The sequence below is a fragment of the Hetaerina americana genome, unplaced genomic scaffold (assembly GCF_022747635.1).
Source record: "Hetaerina americana unplaced genomic scaffold, ioHetAmer1.1.p SCAF_100, whole genome shotgun sequence".
In the NCBI taxonomy this organism is placed as follows: domain Eukaryota; kingdom Metazoa; phylum Arthropoda; class Insecta; order Odonata; family Calopterygidae; genus Hetaerina; species Hetaerina americana.
Window position 1 is genome coordinate 135,851 of NW_027286071.1, and position 20,020 is coordinate 155,870.

Below are 20,020 nucleotides of genomic sequence, written 5' to 3' on the forward strand. Positions count from 1 at the left end.
ACCTCCTACATGCTTACCAATTCATTTTAGGTGTGATGATAACTAACAAAGAAATTAATGATTCCTACAGAATTATGAAATTAAAATGTAACCTTCTAGGTGACCACCACTGATTCTAGTAATAGTAATGCCACTTGAACGGTAATTAAAACTGTAAGAATTGAGAGTGATACATTAGATCCTGTATCACCCAGTAAATTTATTACTATACATCCCTCAAGAATTCCTTGCAATACCTAAGTTGAGATTTAAAGTTCCCCATTCAAAGCTTCATTTCTTCAGTTCCAAAATTTCAGCTAATCAACATTTCAATAATTCATATCATAAATAAAATTAAACGTTATCACTTAATCGTCGAAGCAACTATTAATTTCATACACATAGCAGTGTATCTGAAGAATGATCAGTGATGCTCGTTACAGATACATACAGAACTGTATAGATGAGAGGTTTATAAATATAATAAAATGTATTGAGGTGTCACACCTAATAATTCTGGCTTTAAGATACAAACTAACATGTGCACATTTTCCATGATTGTATTATATTTGTAGGTTATTCGATTCCATGAAATGGGTGAAAATTTTACCATAATTTTCAGCAAAAAATTTGAGACTTGTGACTGTTTCATGCTTGTTTAAAGTATAGTCTGCCCAATTTTACTCACATCTCTTTTCTCCTTAATATTACCCAATACATACTAGTAGAGTAGAGAAATAGGCAGGTTTTTAAATGTAATTATATGGAGCTAAAATTGTTCACAAACTAGTTTGTGGCAAAGGGTCAATTTTTTAAGGGAATATCACACAATATGGTTCCTAACTGATTTTTGTAAATACTCCCAAATAACTTGGTTATCCAACCAAACTAATATTGGTTACAAATATGCGTAAAAAGTGAGATTTTTGACTCTTATCCCATTTTAAGAATAACTCTAACCGGAACTCCCACAAAAATCCTCACCAACAATATAAGAAGCTAGCAATGCCCAAAGTGAGCATGCTTACAGCTAGTGATTTTTTGGAAGCACACTTTTTATGTTATTCAGGATACTTTAAATATTCCAACTGAGTACATTATTAGAGCTGGAGTACCAAGTAAAAAAAAACTCAGCACCAACTGTGTAATAAAGTCCCATTTACAATGTCCACCTAGTAAATCCCAAGCATACCTAACATTGAATTAATATTAATACGAGCAAATAACATTAACCTATTGACAAAAGCAAAAGAATTAATAAATAAAAACCTAGGTTGTACTCATTATTTTATTTTTTCACCTATATACATATTGCTTCATATAATTAAACACTAAAAATTTTGGTACTCCTCTGTCACTCAAATACCCAAGGCCTGTTTAAGAAAGTTGTCAAGTTAAAAGTGAAGAAAAACTAATTGGTAACCTCACTATCTAACAACAACCGATGGTAATGAATAGCAACACTTTCATTTAAGACCATGCAAAAATCGCATTGTGTAATCATGTTTCCACCATACTTTCTACTAAGGGGGTCATGCACGAATTCTTAGTCCTTGAAATACTTGCCCAACATTGAATTCATAAAAAAATTAAGTCAAGTGGAAGGGAAACAAAAATATTCAATGATGTAGTATGTTCAATTTTCATCACTCTCGTGGACAATTCTGAGTGAAGAAGAACTCAAGTATGCAATAAAATTCCCCAACGCTGGTCAATTGTAACCCTAAAACATCAGTTAGTTGGCCAGATGGAAAGATGTAAAAGGCATTTTTTGTTGTCATATATTTTGTTAATGGAAACATATTCAGCAACAAAAGCCAATTTCAATACATTATCCAAAAGGATAAAAAGCCTGGAATATTACTGGAAAAACTTTCTCAGATCTAAACAGGTAGTAATTATTTCATTTAAACAATTGAATCATCCCATTATGTTTTTCAAAATATTTTAACAGCTCTTCATGACAGAAGCACCAATAACAACAAAACCCACCATATATCCGCTCAGGAGGACTACAGTACCAATTACTACTTCTCTTTGCTCATCTCCTTTGATTTCTCTGGTTTTGGAGGGCAGACATGGTGGCCAGATGAAGCAAATGCATGTGCCGATAAGATGTCTGCCACCTGCTTAGTCTCAAGTAGTACTCTGGCTTCAACAATCCAGTCATGCGCTACGACCCTCGGAGCTCCTTTCAGCAAGTTCATGTAACGCAAAGCTTGGCCCATGTCTCCTCTTTCCAACCAATATCTGAAATTACAAACACCATCAGATCTGGATCCTGATACACTCATTAGTTAAGGCACAAACATGACATGGGGAACTAGATTATCCATAATTTATTTTAATAGTAAAGGTTCCATTCTTATCACATCCATAATAGTTTGACTCTCCTATGATAGGTACAAACACATTAACTGCTCATACTTAAGAAAATATCAAATTGGCCTATGTTGGTTTGAATAAAATTTTGTAACAAAAACATTAAGTCTATAGGTTAAATAATTCATTACTCAAGTAAGTCTATCATTCCATATCAGAGCAAATTTCCTAGGTCATTGAAATAAACAAAAATAATGTTAATAACTTGAGAGGGCCAATTAAGTTAGACATAGATAAACCAGATTATAATGTACCCAAAAAACAATATTATCAATACAATTAAAACAATTAAGAAACAAAAAAAAGCAAATGGATTTAATGTGTTGACTTGGAGTAGAGAATAGATTTCACAAGTAGTAAGAGCAAGGAACTATGAGATAAAAGATTGATATCATTAATAAAAATGAAAAAGCAGATTACAATTCAAATGTGTAGAGAAGTTCCCCCACCAATTAGGTAATAAAAAAATCAGACCTGGAGGCATGAATAAAAATGCACCCTCAATTCTAACCTTGCTCGGTCCAGCACATCATAGGTATCTAGTTTCCTGACATCCACAGGGCTATCTGCCAGCTCCTCTTCTGGAATTCCATAGATGGAGGAACCACCTCCGGCACTACCACCAGCACCACGCCACACCAACATGCTCTGGAGGAAGGACAACAAGAAAACTGGGAGAGCAGCACCGTTTTCCCCAACCAGAGCCACTCTACGGGCAACCTTTTCAACTTTTAAGAACCGCTCCCTCAGGGCATCTTCTGGATAAACCCCTCGAGCAATTGCCTGATGAGGGATTCCAGCCAGCACAGTTGTTGTCAATTCATCATGGTTAGCTAAAATGAGGGAGAGTGAATTACTTTTACCCATTGTAATAAAAGCCTTCATTTTCTATTGCAATTAATTTACATAAAGGTGAACTCACGAGCTGATGCATGAATAGCTTCAACTTCAGCCTTGAGTGGCTTCAGCCGATCTTCCCATGGAAGTGAGCTTGGTGGTCCTGCTTTCAGGGCTCTAAGTAAAGCCTGACAAGCTGTCCATAATAGCTGAGCTCTGTGTGCATTTTCATCATCTTCTACACGAGCTGTTGAGTGAATAAAATGATTAGAAAATATATAAAATAATATAATTTAAAGGTGCTGAGTTAAAAACCATTGTCTTTTTAAATGCCATTTTGATCATTCTAATCTCAACTCTCTCTTAATTCCTTTGCACCCAGAAAAAATTGGATATGCCAAAAACATGCACATGCTTTTCTGCCTGAATCAACCGGTATTACACTTGTAAGTTATACTGGGGGTTTTTAACCCAATACAAACACTGTCAAAGGTGGAATTGCAATGGTTTGAAAAAAGAGACTAACACAGATTTTATCAAAAAATAAACGTAAACATGGCATCACAGAACTAAAAATCTTGTATTTAAACCAATTTCCTTTTAAAACCTTTAATATAATAAATTATAAAATGTAGGTATGTTTTAAATGTAAGTGAACGGTACACTCAATAAAAAATAGACAAAATTTATTTCCAATAATTTTCCTAATCCAAATGATTTGTTTCTCCAAGGCTTTGTTATGTGGGTGAAAGTAAATGCTAATTTATAACTTTACCACAAAATTTCTCAGTTGATAAAATTTATGAACTTATTGCTCTAAGAATTTTGCCATTTTAAGTGAAAGTAACAATATATACAAATGTAAATATATAAAAGGAAAAAGTTACTGAGAAGCTGTAAGTGTATAATCATACTCAAACGTGACACCAGCTGCAATTTGGGTTGATGATGTGATTTTATGAATGAATCAGTACATGATGATGGTATTAATATTTATTATTTAAAACTGACAGTTATTATAGCTTCCTTTCTGTTGAAATATCTACAAGCTTAAACTTTTTCATGTATGGTAGCTCTAAGATGATCAAACATGAATTTCAACAATTTTGGTCCCTTTGCATGGTTTCACATGATACTAGATATAAAAAAGTTAGATCAATAATTTAGCATGTACTTAGGAGATACATGAAGTTTTCAGGATCTGTATATTATATGTACTTTGCTCTACGAAAAATGTGACCAGAGTAACACACTTTCAAAAGGAATAATCATCTCTTTTGAGAAAGCATTGAAAACATTTCCGATGTATCAAGAACAAATTAATTCTATTTATCCTTAGCTACTCAAGCTGAACCCATTGATATCTCCTAAAACTGACAAAGATTAAGGTTACATTAATTGTGAAATAGTAATCCTGTTGGACCTTTTCACACCATTACAACAGGGGGAGCATAAAAATCAATACAGGGAATGTTTATGTTATGAAAGTGGTAGCCATCATCGCAGAGGAGGAGGCTCGAGTGAAGATGGTCAAAAGAAAATCTTACATGTTATCAAATTTAGAGTTCAATACAAGGGTCCATCTGGCAAATGTAAACCCAAGGGAGTCCTTTCCCTGACGCTAGAAACTGACTGCTCCACTTGAGAATTTGGAACAAAAACAAGAGAAAGCAAGTGATAAAGCAATACCTGAGCCTAGAGCTTTGCGCTGCACTCATTTCACCAAATGGGGCTGCGAGCGTTAGGCTGCTAAATTAGCCTTCTCGATCATATTAACTCCAACAATAAAGAGTATCTCAGATCTCACTTGATTCCTTTAATTAATTTTACCATGAGTGCTTTGACCACTGCATCATTAAAAAAAAGGACATACATACTACATACTTTGCCTATTACTTTTTTAAAGGAAATTTCATGAACAATGTACAATGAGTTTAGTGTATGCTTCATTGCAATGATTTCCGCACTTTTACATTTTGTAAAAATCTTACGACTCTTTTGATATCTATTAAAAAATTATTCTCATCAAGAGGCAGGTGTCTTTCCTTGATTTTCAATCATTAATTGTGGTCTCCTTAAGAGTAAAACATAACTATCCATTGGGAATTTGGGATTGTATGTACATCTATTTTGTATGACAAGACATCAATTGTCAATTCACTTTAAGGTACAAAGGAAAATTTAGCAAATACATGAACATTGACCATCTAACTAACACCAGTTGGAAGGATTACCTGAATCAATACTAACCTTTCATTGCTGCATCAATACCTTGCAGCCGGCCCAAATATGATGCCAATTTGGATTTGAATTCCAGTTTCTCTGAAGTAACTTTCTCATCCAACTCACGCTTGTACCGTCTCTCCAGTTCTAACGTTCGGGCAGTGACAGCATCAGCTAAATGCTTAGCATGCGCATCGGAAGCTTTTTTCATTTCTTCTTTGCACTGTTTGCAAAGCAAGTCACGAAGCTGTGTCTCCTGAAAATTCATTAATTACATTATCTCTGTGCTCCATTTCACAATGCTCAATGAATGCATATGTAATTACAATTGTTGTGGAAATATCTACAGCACCAGTGCTAAGGTAAAATCACTGATATAGTTTTAAAATAATTACAGCACCTTCCAGTTGCATTTAAATATCAAGAGTTGCTCTTCATGAGTATGAGCTCCCACTCTCGTTCAATACTAAGTTAACAAAACTTTCAACAAAAATCACTATTTTTAAAGTTGATGCACTTTTCCAAATGATAGATACCATAATGTTTTTCACTGGGAATCATCAAATTATGAATTTTTCAACATATGACTCCATTAAAACTTGCAGTTTTCATTTTACAATGACATAAGTTGAGTAATTCCAGGTGTGATGTGGTATATTTCAAACATAATAAAGAAAAAATAGTTACAATTTTCCACCAGATAAGTTTAAATTTATCTAGGGGAAAATTGTCACTAAATTTCTTTATTACACTGACTTATTCTCAAACAATATCCTCACTGCATCTGTGCTTCACTTTAGGCCACAAATCACATATAAACAGGTTTCCTTCATGTATGATTCAGTCAGTGCCATAACATGTTCCATTGTCCATGAATTTCTGCTCCTATTTCAATAAATCATCTCAAAAGAACACAATTCCGGTACTGAGAGATCACGTGATGCACTGCTGTTCAACATTGATTGGCTGATACTAAAGGCCATAAACAAAGCAAGCACGAAAAATAGCACCGGACCTACAACATGGAAAATAAACTGTGTGAGTTAGTCTTTAGAAGCTGCAGGGAGGAGTTAGTTCTTCATTGAGAAATTAGAGGTCCATGAAGGAACATAAAAAAAACCCCAAAAAAGCATAGCATATATTTGCATAAGACAAGAGGTTCAAGATGAAAATGTGGATGAAGAAATTGAAGTGTTTGTTCCTAATAAGTGAACCACAAGGAAAAAATATGAAAAATTGGTAGGTGTTGCTTTCATTGAGAGAAACTAAGCCACAGGCACCTGACACTGCATTAACAATGAGAGAAAATTATGGCATTCTCGCAAAATTTTTTTAATTAAATAAAGGAAAGGGGCAATCTTTACCCAAGGAAATGTAGCAAAAGCTAAAAATAATGAATTATTTGAAGTGCCGCACTCATGAAAGAAAAGGTAATTTCAAGGAAATCTTAGTTTTTCCTGATGTTTCAAATATTGAAAAGGATTTTTGCCACCAAAACAGTGCTCATGAAGTTACCCACCCTGATATCACACCAAGGGAAACATTTCCTGACTTAACAGAAAAACACTTGAATTGTTCGCCAACTTTCATTCCTATCTCCAGTTTTCCCATACCTCGTCGTAGTAGTAGTAGTAGTTTTAAGGGAGGCAAACAACAGCTATGATCATTTGCACCATTTGGGATGGATAGGGATGGAGGAAGGGCGGAGAGAAACCCAGCATTAGCCTTAGACTACTCTTAACAAAAGGCACCAAGGGGTCCAAAGTTTACGTCCCATCCGAAGGACCACGTGGTCACTTAAAGTGCTCTCCACAAAGCACTTCAAGAAGGGATCAGGATACCACTGAAAAAGATCTGCTGCCTCCAGGATTCACACTTGGGCCCTCTGAGTGGAAAGCCAGTATGAAAGCGAAACAACCAGTTAGTATTATACTCACAGCATTTTGATACTGCAACTCTAGTTTCCTCCTCTGGCGATCCAATTCTTCATTAATGTTTGCTTTGCTGAGATCAGAGTCAACATCAATTCCACGCTGAGCAAGAGCCTTACTCAAGGCATCCCGGCCCAGGGTCTGCACATCAGGATGAAAACAAAAGTTACCTCTTAGATAAATAATAGCCGAGAGATATCTTCATGAGCAATTTGCCCAAATAAATTACCTTAATTCAACTTAAGTGACACTTCTTTAAGCAATAAAAAGTTTAATATTTCTGGGATAACATTAACTATAACACACGGTGAACCCAATTCACCTTTGACACTTGGAACATATACAGTGGAACCTCATAATACGAGCATAATCCATTCCATGACCTTTCTCGTAAAGCAAAACACTCATTCAGTGAAACAACTTTTTGTACATAAATTAATTTAAAAAAAAAAGCGTTCCATACCCAAAAAAATTAAGAATGCACAAGGTTTATTCAAAGAAAATTATGCACCAATTTTTTAGGATCACGCATCAAGTTCACCTTTTCTTCTATTATGGAATGAAGCAACCGGGAATGTAAACTCGATTTGTAAAAGCAGAAAAAAATCGAATTAAGTTGTTATTTATGATACACACCTAATTCCTTTTTACTGGAAATCGATCTTGAGACAGTTGTTTTCACCAATGCTGCAAAATTTGGTAAATCAGAATGATCGTTAAATAAATTTATGGTTTGCATCGCCAATGCCTTATTAGACTAATGCCTCCTACCATGGTACAATGCCAAAGTTTTCCATGACCTCCACATCTCATCTGTTTTGGACTTAACACTTCTTGATGGCTAGTGAAGTTTCTAAATGGTAAACAAGCAAGAGTATGATTTTCAAATCGCTGCTTGCATTGGTGCAAAATAGCAGCGTGAGATGTTCTTTCATTGCCTATTGGTCGTGAAGCATCTATTGCCTCTGTCTTGTCTATGTTCTTGAAGAACAATCCAATCATTGATGTCAACCAATTGTTGATGTGCATACAAGATCAGCCATGCTCACACCTTGTTCCTGATTTTCAATGATTTTAATTTCCATTTCTACCGTTATTTTTATTCTCTTATGGCATTCTTCCAACGGATTTTTCTTCAGGGTCAATTTTAAAATTATGCACAAAATATTATTCAACTTTGCATAAAAAACCACCAATAATATGTTTGAACACAAGTTTGGAAAAACGTATGATCACTAGCACTAGTGCTAAAATGTTAGCGGAACGAGTGCAAGAGACAAACTGCAGTAGCAGGTGCGAAATGAATTTGGAAATTCCCCTCTCTTTGTCACTTGTTATGCGAAAAGTTACTCATTAATTCAGTCATATTCAAAATCAATATTTTTGCTAATTGTGCGAATTACTCACTCTACAAGGCACTCATTAAGCGAGGTTCCACTGTATCTGATATGAAGTCAAGATTATGTTTACTTTTATAGAAATAATAAATAAAATCACCTCCAACTTAGCCAGCTCTTTCTGGTAGAAATTTAGCTTTTTGCACAGGTGATATGTGAACAAATCAAATTCATCAGCTGTCACATGTTTATTCTTCTCTCCAACTTTAAGGGCTGGAAGCAGGGTTGAAAACTCTGTCTGAAATTAAGTAAATGCTGTAAACATATCCGTTTGGTAGCCTTAACATAGAACCCACAAATAATATTAAGAAGGGAAAAACATTGTTATTGTATAAAATGATATTCATCTATACATTCCAATTTCAGTCCAATCAATAAAAGAATAATAGGATGGCCAGCAATTTGAGGATTTTTGATTCAAGGATTTTTTTAAGGATTCCAAGGATAAACAATCATTTTTCAAGATTTGGCCCTGCCACTATTTTTCAATGAAATCCAATGGACATTGTAAAATTCACATACACTAATAGTTCTTAATTTTCTCCCACACCAGTGACATTAATGGGTAGATAATGATTTAATAAAAATAGTTTCTAAAGTCCAATAGCTCACCAAACTCCAAATCCTGCTTACCGTAGAGAGATTTCCTTGTTGCAGTTTTGGAGTCCTACATTGGATTTCTTTACTTTTTTAAGGATCTAAATAAATGTCAATGATTTCCTATACACCTATTTGTATTTTTACTATTGCTAGCGAGTGATAATGCAGAAGAATAGCAGTAGGCACCTAAGTGCTAGAGAAAATAAATCATTCCCACTATGGAGTATTTATCTACTGCGGTAATTATAACTTGAAGAAGTAAGTACCTACAGATTACTACTTGTATATGGTGCAGCAGTAGGTATACAAACAGGACACTTAGCCCAATTAACTGCATGCATGCTTCTTCAATGAACAAACACAGATGGGATGCCATATTCTTTACCTTCTTGCAGAATATGAGGCATTGAAAGCCACTAGTTTTTCTGAATCACTAATTGGCGATTCATACTAAGATTAAGATAGGTAATTTTTTCCAATGTCCAGTCTATTTTCTGACAAAATAAAATGACCAAAATTGTCAAAAGTCAAGATTTTACTCATTAATTCCAGGTTTTCAAGGATGGTTTGCTTTCCTGCTCTACATTAATATAATATGTTAGTATCATTAAGACCTACATATTATAAACATACTTATCTAGAGCATAATATCATTAAAATAAACACCCTATTCAATTAACATTAATCCTTGTGTAAAGGAAGCAGTCAGGTTGTGATAGTCCAGGGGGTAGAGCATTGAACTGCTGACCGGAGGGGTCCGGTTTCGATTTCCGGGCAAGGCACTCTGGGCATCTGCAGCTCCACCCAAGCTATGTGATTTTTCAGGTACCTGATCTTACTGGGAAACCATAACCGGCACAGGGAAAGGAACTGGCCCCCCTACCCTGATTAGAGAATTTCACACGCCGTCGGGCTTAGTACTGGGTGAACTCTACCATCACCTACCAAACCGACCTTCGGGTTGAATACTGTGTTCATGGTTTTTATACTGATTGATTATTGAGAATTACCAGTAAGATTATGCATTCCACTAGCTGGCACAGAATTAATAATAGATACTTGCCTCAAATTGCTTTCTTGCAGCCTCAACACGATCCCTGTACTGCTCTGTTAGAGTTGCATGAGCCAACTCCTTCTTAAACTCCAGGCCAGCCTTATTCAGTGATGTCAGAGTTTTACTTGCTTCTGCACGAGAACTCTGGGCAGTATTTCCCACAACCCCAACCAAAGAATCCCGCAGTTCTTCTATCTTATCTCTTGACCAAAAAGAAGAATTATTTCATATTAGTACAGCCATAATTAGAATATACCATTAGCATTTGTAAGTCACTGGGAGTAATAATCATAATGTAGTAATAACTTCGGGGAACAATGATTATTTCCTCAGAATATCTTAAAATGTTAGGGCAAATTTTGTTTTAGCTTCAAGAGCAAAAAGTTATTTTAAAATACATACAAGACAAGAGTATGAGGTCATGCCCAAAATCGAACAATATAATGTTATTAATACATCAACAGTATTAGGGTAGAATTCAAAACAAATATCAGCAACCAAAAGTAAAGGGTTATCAACAGTGAAACTTATAATAACGATCACCAATGTATTTGGTGAACATTTACATGGCTAATTATTCCATTGAAATTTATAGAACCAATGCTATTGTAAGCATCAAACCTTTAACTTTAAGCAGGCTGTACATCTGCTATGTAGTCACTACCTCTGAAAAAAATGTTCTGTTCTAAAAATATAGGAAATGAGTTCACCTATTCAAATTGAATTGATTATTGTTATTATTATTATTGGCAGTAATTTTAAGTCCTGGCAACATAATCTAAAACATCTTCCAACCCCTTACTAAATATTACAATATCTCATCATTTAGCTATACATACCTCAACCTTCCTTAATCCCATCAAAAATGCCTATTCTGTTCCTCTCTCTATTTCACTTTCCCAGCAGTTTCCTCTCTATTACCATTCCATTACCCCTCAGTATCTATCCTGCAATAACTTGCCAAGCTTCATTGGAATTTCTCCCAAAAAACCTTTTCTCTTCCCCTACCATGTTTATCATTATTTCACCACAGAATAGTCACCTAATTTTGCAGTTGTCAATTTTCCAAAAACATCTTTCACTGTTTTAAATTTTGCAAAAAGTGGTAAGTTTTTTGGCATAATTCACATATCAAATAGTTATTTCCAAACTTTTTAGCACGGCTGACTCTCCATTCTCAGGATGCCAATGCGTAGGTTGTTTTTTTGGACAACATTTTCAGCCATGTTCTAACAAGTGACTTCAGGTTGAAGACAACTTTGACCTGAAGACACTCATTGGAACACAGGCAAAACTCTTATCCAAAAGAACAACCTATGCCATGGCATCCCGAGAATGGAGAGTCATTCATGTGAACGCCACAGAAATCTATGATCTAATATTTTTAGTACAGCATTTAGCTCTAAAATCACTTAAACTCCTTTAAATGTTGGTCAATAAATATCTATACATATGCCCATGCAAGGCATTCATTCATACTCTGCATTTGATCACCTTTTTAGGGACACCAATAATAAATAATTAAGGATAATATTGCATTCAGATGACAAGACATACAGGAGTGAGAATTCGTAAGACTAACTTCCAACATTAAATGAATAGCACCATTGCTTTGTTTCTTGGTCAACATTTTTACATGGCAAATGATTACACTGACAACCTCTTCTATACATGGATGACTGAAATGTCAGTTTCATCAAGCACCAAGTTTAATTTTATCTTATGTTTGTACAAATCTCCCCATTTGTTCACATGTTCAAAAACATTTATATACCATGAAGCAATTAACTCCCTGAATTATCATGCTAACTTGCTCTTGATAGATTATTTTTTTAGAATAACATATTTGATAAAAATTAATCAGACCAGAATGTTATGAACTCCTATAAATCACAAGATTTACCCATTTTGAATGTTTTAAACTATTTTACTTTCCACTTAATTCAAAGAAAGAGGTTAATTTTTTAAGTCTGAACTGGATTTCACCATGAATACTTTAAAGAGAACAACAAATGTGCAGCTACACACTGTGCAGGAAATAAAATCTATGACTGTAATTCATTGCTTAAATGTCAAATTTTCACAATTTTTAGCAAAATGCCGAAAGCTTCCATTCTGTGCGTGGATCACACAAGCTCACTGCACAGGCTGTTTCACTCTTGCTAAACATAATACACCCACATTTGGCATATATAGGATTAAATTTTATTCGAAAAACTTGGGAAAGTCTTAGCATTTCAAATTAAGTTCCTAATTTATAACAAGAAACAATAATAGTTTACCCCTGACTTACGTTGATCCAAGTTAGATGGATCCACAGTTATAAGGTTCGGTAGTCATATGACATAAATATTCCATGTTTTAGCTTGACCTTCCTGTATAGTTTGCTGGAATAGTTGATTGGCTACTTGTCAAGTGGCACCACTTGTACAATAGAAATCAAAGGCAGGTAGGCTTACTTGCATTCCCATTTTACCAAAGATATCCATGACAAGAGGGGATTCCAAGAGCAAAATGTACAAGATTAACTCGTGGGAATGTACAGAGAATTAAACGTGAGAGCCAAATGATTTGGTAGTATTTTTACAATTAGGCACAAATGAATCGTGCAATGAAAACTTTAAGGAGCTGAGTAAGAAAGGTGAAATTTCCTAGATAGAACAGAACGCTGAGACATAGAAAACCTGTCAAAAATTTGAAACTAATAAGATGGAGAAATGTTTTCACAAGCTAGAAATTCACTAAGAGGTTTATGAGACACGTGACACGATCTTTCAATGCCTTACCAAAGCACCCACAGCAAATGAATCTGCTATTTTGTGCTATAAAATTATTTAATATGAAAAAATGTTGAGCACACATTTAAACATCACTCGACAAATACACATATAAAACAGAAATTAATGAAATGCCGCCACCATTAACTTGTATAAATATGTAAGTAGGCATGCAATTGGTCATGAACTTATCCATTAATTTTTCAAAAGGCACCACTAGACATCACTATCATGTTTGTGATAAATCAGTTTGTGACTTTTCTTTTTTCCAATGAATCTTACTTTTAGCAGCTTTAACTATTAATAATGAGAACATTAAATTCATACAAGCACTGCATGTATCAGGTTAACTGTATTCACTCATAAAATGAGATTTTTGTCTTATTTACATTTAGTATTAAAAATTATGCAACTAACGGCATTGGAGTGTATACTGGTGAAAAATTCTTCATGTGACATGGTTTTCAAATGACACAGAAATTTCCAAACTGAATTAAACTCCTAGGTCAAGTAATTAGTGTAGTTGTACATATTATTAGGGTAGGCAATTCAAATCTGAAATTATTGACACAATTACAAATAGATCAACAAGTTGGTAACAGGTATCGGACCAACAGATAGAGCAGTGCACTTAAAGGACTCTCCACACATCATTTAGCTGGGGATGGGAACACCACTGAAAAATCTACCACGAGGAGATTGTGAAACTAGGCACTCAAAATGGAGGTCCAGTAGAGAGTAGTAGCTTCCTCAATAATTTGATATCCAGAAAGAAACTAATGCCACACTAATCAATATGAAGGCTTGTTTAATACACAAGGGCAGAGCTTGACTAATATAGGCCCAATGGCATGCGAAATCAACACTGAGGTTGATAAGTCAAGCACTGGACTACCACATGCTCACCCAGAAAGAATAAATTAGTTAAAATTGAGCAGAAATAAAATTAAAAGAAAAAACTACATATGCAATCATTTGGCCACTAACCTGGCTAAATCACTCTTTTCTTCTGCCTTTTTAATGGCTGCATCTCTTTTCTCACTCTTCTCCTTCAAAGATTTCCACATCCCCTCATCCCACCTATCAATGGAATTTTCGATAGCACAAAAAACATCCTTTGTGTGAGCTGAAAATGAATATTTCAATTGAAGAAATTTCAAATTAACCTTCACTGAACGCATAGATATATTATGACCAATTTTCACTAGAAAACATTCAAATAAGCATTCAAACAAATGTTTGTAACACTTTATATTAAAATATGGTTTAGTACTAAATTTTTGTCAGCCTTAATTTTATTAGATCACCTCATATTAAGATCAAAATGCAGAGCTTCTTATTTGGCAATAGGATGTCGATAGAGGGGAGATTGTTAGGCAAACAAAGAAGGGGTAGAAATGGGATAGGCATGTTAGGCAGAATTGAAGAGGGACTTGTTCTAGTGTCAAATATCAGGTTGAGCTTTGTTAACAGCTTTGTTTTGTAGCGACTCAACAAAACATAGCTCTATCTTCATGGATTTTAACTTGTTCAGGGAGGGTCATTGTTTACATTTAGTATTTTGTGATTTTTATTACTAAAAAGCTTCTTTAAAGCATATACTTATGATAGGCTTTGCCTGCCGCATACTTGAGCAAATTACACAGAGAAATACATCTTAGATCAATTTCATCCTACCATTGTGGGTGAAGTTGATCATGTTGCATAAATAAAAGCCAGACAGCCAGACAACTTAAAACATAACTAACATGAAGAAGATGCATGATACATGATATATACAAAATTAATGTTTCTCTAACAATTAAAAAAGATAGGCCATGAATACCTTGACAAAATTGATCATTTAATTAACTTTACTTGCATTAGAGTACCTAGTCCAAAAATCCATTCTCACTTATTCATCCATAAAAACCAATGAACAGCCATGATGTCATTAACTACCCTTATATTACACCATGCTTCATTCAAATCAATCACTCTAGATACCATTCACTCTTATAACAGAGTCAAGGTATCCTGGAAAAATTCATTGAGCCTCATGGGCAAAAAATTGATAACTCCGTGGTTCTTCAAGATGATTCCAGCATTCTGAGTAATGACCCAGATACCATTGCCTCCCATTACATAAATCATATTTTTCACACCCAAGCAAAAAGAGAGTATGTGGCATCAGCATTGTCCTCCATTGTTACAGGGAGAATTTTTTATTCCTTGAACCATGTTTGGAAAATGAGCTGACCGGTCAAAATGAAAAAAGTCTTGAAGTTGATGATATTGCAGACAGATCTCATAGAAGATACACTGTTACATGAAATGAATGAATCTCGTAGATTAGGAATATTTATATCCTCTCTTAAGAGTTCTAAAGTTGTGCCAATTTAAAAAAGATAAGGCAAGGCAGAGGAGGTTAACGGCTACAGCCCACTCAACCATAAAACAATTTGCTAAGATTTTCACAATATTTTTAGCAAATGCTTGCCTAACTTTCTTGATGGCAACAATATTCTAGCTGCCGGTCAAGTTCATTTTAGAGACAACAAAGCCACTAAATATGCAGTGCATACTGCTATGAATTACTTATTAGCATGAAAAAAAATGGAGATAGTGGAATTACCCATGGATTTCTTCGAAGCTTTTGATTCTACTGATCATTAAATCTTACTTCATAAACTTAACAGGCATGGTATAAGATGAACTGCACATCATACTCAAACAAAAGAAGCTCCAAAGTGTCAATTCAACATAATGGCCGACAGTGTTTATCTAATAGCAATAACAATGTGAATATTGGAGTACCAGAACGGTACACTTTGGGACTTTTATTGTTTCTAGTACATATAAATGGCTTGCCTGATTACCTCAGCTCTGTCAATAGTCCTCAACTAATTCTTTATGCCGAATATATTAAATTAGCGTTATCAGGTGAAACTCAAAACCATTTGGTATGTTAAAGAAAACTAGTTCTGCAGGCAAATAGGACTTTGAAGTGCAGCTAACAACATTAACATTAATAGAGAAAAGCAAAAATGATAAATTTTTCACCTGAATAAAAATGTAATGGTTTAATATGACAGCTAAACAGTCTCTCAAGCAGGTTAAGCATATGAAATTCCTGGATTTATTTTGAAGATTTCATTTTCAACTGGGAAAAATATGCTCATCAGCCATTAAATTCAGTACACACTGCTTCATTAGGATGTTTAAAGCAAACTATGATACTAGATGATTACTATGTATTTCAATGAATTAAATCCACAACTTGCACGCATCCCTTTCTGGGATGCTGTATTTGCAAGAATTTTCAAGATAAAAAAAGTTTTCAGAATTCTTGCAGGAAAATTTATTCATTCGCCTTGTCTTTTATTTGAATCTCTAAATGTACTTCTTCTTCCGCCACCATGAATACATATTATATTTACAATAGTATTAGTCTGGGAAAATAGTGTTTCACTCCCTGAAAATTTTACTAACTCTAATTACTTGACCAGACAAATGATTTGCACCTCTTTCCTATTAATATAAAAAATTGCCAATGCACCAAGAGAGGTTGGTAAGAAGACTTTTAATAAACTTCCCAAGTCCATATAAGATGTTAGCCTTATCACAACCTGAAATGCACCTCCAAAAAATCCCTACAGAGGAAATTGCATTAGTCTAGCAGCAAGTACCTTAATGAAACTGCATTGCAGTCACCATTGTATACTTAAAGTACATGCACCTACATTCATTTGCATCTTTCTTTATTTATTCTACAAACTTTGCCATGAAATTATATTAAATCCCATTATTATTATACTTGCTTTGTTATTTTATTGCATGGGTATTATAACATGCAAAACCTGTCCCTTTACATCATATTCTCTCAAAATCTCTGGCACCCCCTTTATTTAGTCTACCATGTGCCTTCTCCAAATGAACAAAGTGTCACAGCAAAATATTCTATGATAGCTTCATATGAAAAATATTAAACTGCTGTTCAAGAAATATAAAACTCTGAAAAAATATTAGGCATATAAATAACAGGCATATAGACTAGCAGTTAACAGCCCTCTGGCAAAGAGGTGCTAGATCACATCCAGACAGTCCACAGTGTAGGGAAAAGAGAAAATGTAAAAAGCTAATGGCAGAAAAAGTGGAAGACTCGTAATAAAAAAAGGAACCCATAGAGTGAAAATAAAGTGTCAACACTAATGATTTACAAGGAGGTTGGATTTGAGTTAAATATCGCTTTTGGCACTTCAATAAATGTCAAACACATTTGTCTCAGACCATAACTTCTGATCAAACTACAGGGGACCTATAACTTTAAAATCTCTCTAATTGTGGTGATTGACAAAAGTAAAAGACATACAACGCAGGAAATAAAAAAATTTCAAAGGAATAAGGGTAACATTGAACTTCACACAAAGGTTTCATTCAGTTCTACTTCACAAATGCATCACTAATTAGCATCAGTTGTGCAAGTCAGCACAAAATTCAGATTGCCTAAATTTTGACAGTTTCGCTAAAAAAAACTTTTAATCTCCCAGGATAAAAATTAAAAAGTTTATATTATTAGGTAAAAAACTTATAAACATAAATTGGCCATTCTTCGGAATTCAATGCGATATTACAGATAATATGTGAAAAAGTAAATACTTTAATTCCTAGAACATTAATTCTTTAATACAAAAGTTTTACTGAATTTATGAACGATAATGACTAATCTTTGATGAAATATTGCCCCAGTTTAACTGCTTAATATATTGGGAATAATTGGAAGCATAAATATTACTTACTTGCAAGGATTTTTGTAGCTTCGGTATATGCGGCTAATGCTTCTGAAGATGCTTCTAAAATTTCAGCCTTCAACTGATTCAAGTTTTCTGGAAGTACTGTTGTCGTTTGTTTTTCGGTAATAATAGGCTCTTGATGCCGCACTTCAGGTTCTTTACTAGGTTTTGGAAGTACTGTACCTTCAACTGTAAGTGAGTTAAGAATAATTAACTTACGGAACATATAAAATACTCATTCACTGTGCATAATATACACGAATACCAATAACCTATGACTGGAAGGACAGTGGGTTAGTAAAGGTACATGCAAAACATAAAGACTAAAATGAACCAAAACAATTCACCACTAAGCCACACTTACCACTAATGGGATCAGGATTAGGGTCAGTCTCGGAAGGTTCGGGTAAATAGCGAATTTCAGCGTTAGTATTTTCACATTCAGAGCTAGTATGAGCAAAAAAATTCCCAGTTGGATTGTGAGGATAATCAACTTGAAGGATGGGCAAGGTCTCTATAACATTGGGTAGGAAAAAACATAAATGGAGCGTGCACAAGAAAAAGCAATCTAGGGTTAGTCATGGCCAAATGGGAAATAAAACTTGAATACCTATGCTAGGTGCTTTTAATACTGTTACTTCGGGCGCCTTAGCTGGTGCATGAACAATATCTTCCACTGATTCTTTAGCTTTAGGCGAAGAAGGCGCTTCTTCCTTTAATTTCTTTGAAGCCTCTCTATCCAGCTTTTTCTTCAGGAGACTATCCTCTGCTTTCTTGTCTTTGTCACCAACTAAAGTCTGTGTGATGCTGTAAAATTATTTTGAATAGTAAACATATACGTGTTTCTCCATTTGTAAAACAAAAAATTAATCACCTTATTACGACTTCATAGTACTCGAACAATAAACTACAACAAAATCATTTTGTCATTTACAATCAAATCAATTCCTTTTCTTTAAGATACAAACTTACTCAACAGTTTTCTCTTTGACCACTTGAGTGACACCTTTGATTTTATCCAGGACCTTATCAGAGTAATTGTCTTTTAAAACATTATCCAACACCACTTCGGAATAAGGCACATTTTCCCTCAGCCATTGGTTAAAGGAGTTATCGTACTTTGCATATGCCAAAGTACCACCACCCACAATGGTCAGACCACCGATTGTATACAGCAATGCTCGACCTCCACCTCCCCTATAATATGAGAAATAATTATACCAATTTTAAAGAAATTATAATATTAGAATTGCAATGCACTTCACTAGTAACGCGAAATAATGAATATAAAAAATAACAAAGTTAAACATACCCGCTACCCCCATGTGTGGAACTATTTCTGATTACAGTGTGAGATCGTTTTGGGCTATATAAGGGTACCTGCAATATTAAAATGAAAATAGGTGCTTGATCAGTGTAAGAAAAGAATGGTTCTATGCCCGAATGGAAGAGCAAAATACATTTGCAATAATATAATAAATATTCAAGCACTTTGCCATACTTATCATAGCACATCAAAAACGATTTAATTTTTCAAAAAATGACAATCTCATTATAATAAAGGTGAACAGAATAGATTATAAGCAAATAGCACTTTCACTTAATATACTAATGACTACTAGTAGCAACAGTCATATTGTAATGTCCATTGAATACACAAACATGGTCTCACGGTATGTGAGGGCAATCTAAACGAAATATGTATAAATGATCACAAAAATATTCAAACTCACTCGATTTAGCCCACGACACCTAAATTTTATCAATAGACTATACATTTCCAGGCGCCTGGACCGGCTGCCGAGTGACAGAGAACGTTGGGTAACGAACAAATGAGGTAAGAAACTTTATTATGGTTGCCAACCTAAGTGTTCTTTACATGCGGCCGCAGTTAATTTGGAATAACTGCAGTTTTATTTAGTTTGTTAACTTAACCCTAGTGACGTGGATCCGAAAATGCAATTATGGTTTAACCTTAAACTTTATTTACCTGAAAAGTGTAATGTATATGATTTCCCTAACGTAAATGATAAAATAAAGTACCGTCGATTGAAGGTGCAAGTTCTCC

At 34.5% G+C, this 20,020-nt stretch overlaps 1 protein-coding gene across 1 annotated transcript; it reads right to left on the bottom strand.

Annotated features, from left to right (window-relative positions):
* Nucleotides 1-1,253: 1,253 nt before the first annotated feature.
* Nucleotides 1,254-19,809, bottom strand: Mitofilin (inner membrane mitochondrial protein mitofilin). Its single transcript, XM_071599031.1, has 13 exons — nt 19,686-19,809; nt 19,265-19,332; nt 18,925-19,149; nt 18,563-18,759; nt 17,959-18,141; nt 14,168-14,306; nt 10,413-10,605; nt 8,850-8,987; nt 7,359-7,493; nt 5,449-5,677; nt 3,284-3,445; nt 2,873-3,194; nt 1,254-2,229 (listed from the first exon to the last, which is right to left on the bottom strand). Exons 1-13 carry the CDS (start codon nt 19,728-19,730, stop codon nt 2,007-2,009), a joined length of 2,259 nt encoding a protein of 752 aa, XP_071455132.1. The 5' UTR covers nt 19,731-19,809; the 3' UTR covers nt 1,254-2,006.
* Nucleotides 19,810-20,020: the final 211 nt, after the last annotated feature.

What these genes read in the sequence shown, in the direction of transcription:
- Mitofilin (XM_071599031.1), bottom strand. Translation starts at nt 19,730, where the DNA reads ATGTATAGTCTATTGATAAAATTTAGGTGTCGTGGGCTAAATCGA. An exon ending in GTCAAAGAGAAAACTGTTGA is followed by an intron (nt 18,760 to 18,924) that starts GTAAGTTTGTAT and finishes ATAATTTTACAG; the next exon opens with CATCACACAGACTTTAGTTG. An exon ending in AGCTACAAAAATCCTTGCAA is followed by an intron (nt 14,307 to 17,958) that starts GTAAGTAATATT and finishes ATTCATTTTCAG; the next exon opens with CTCACACAAAGGATGTTTTT.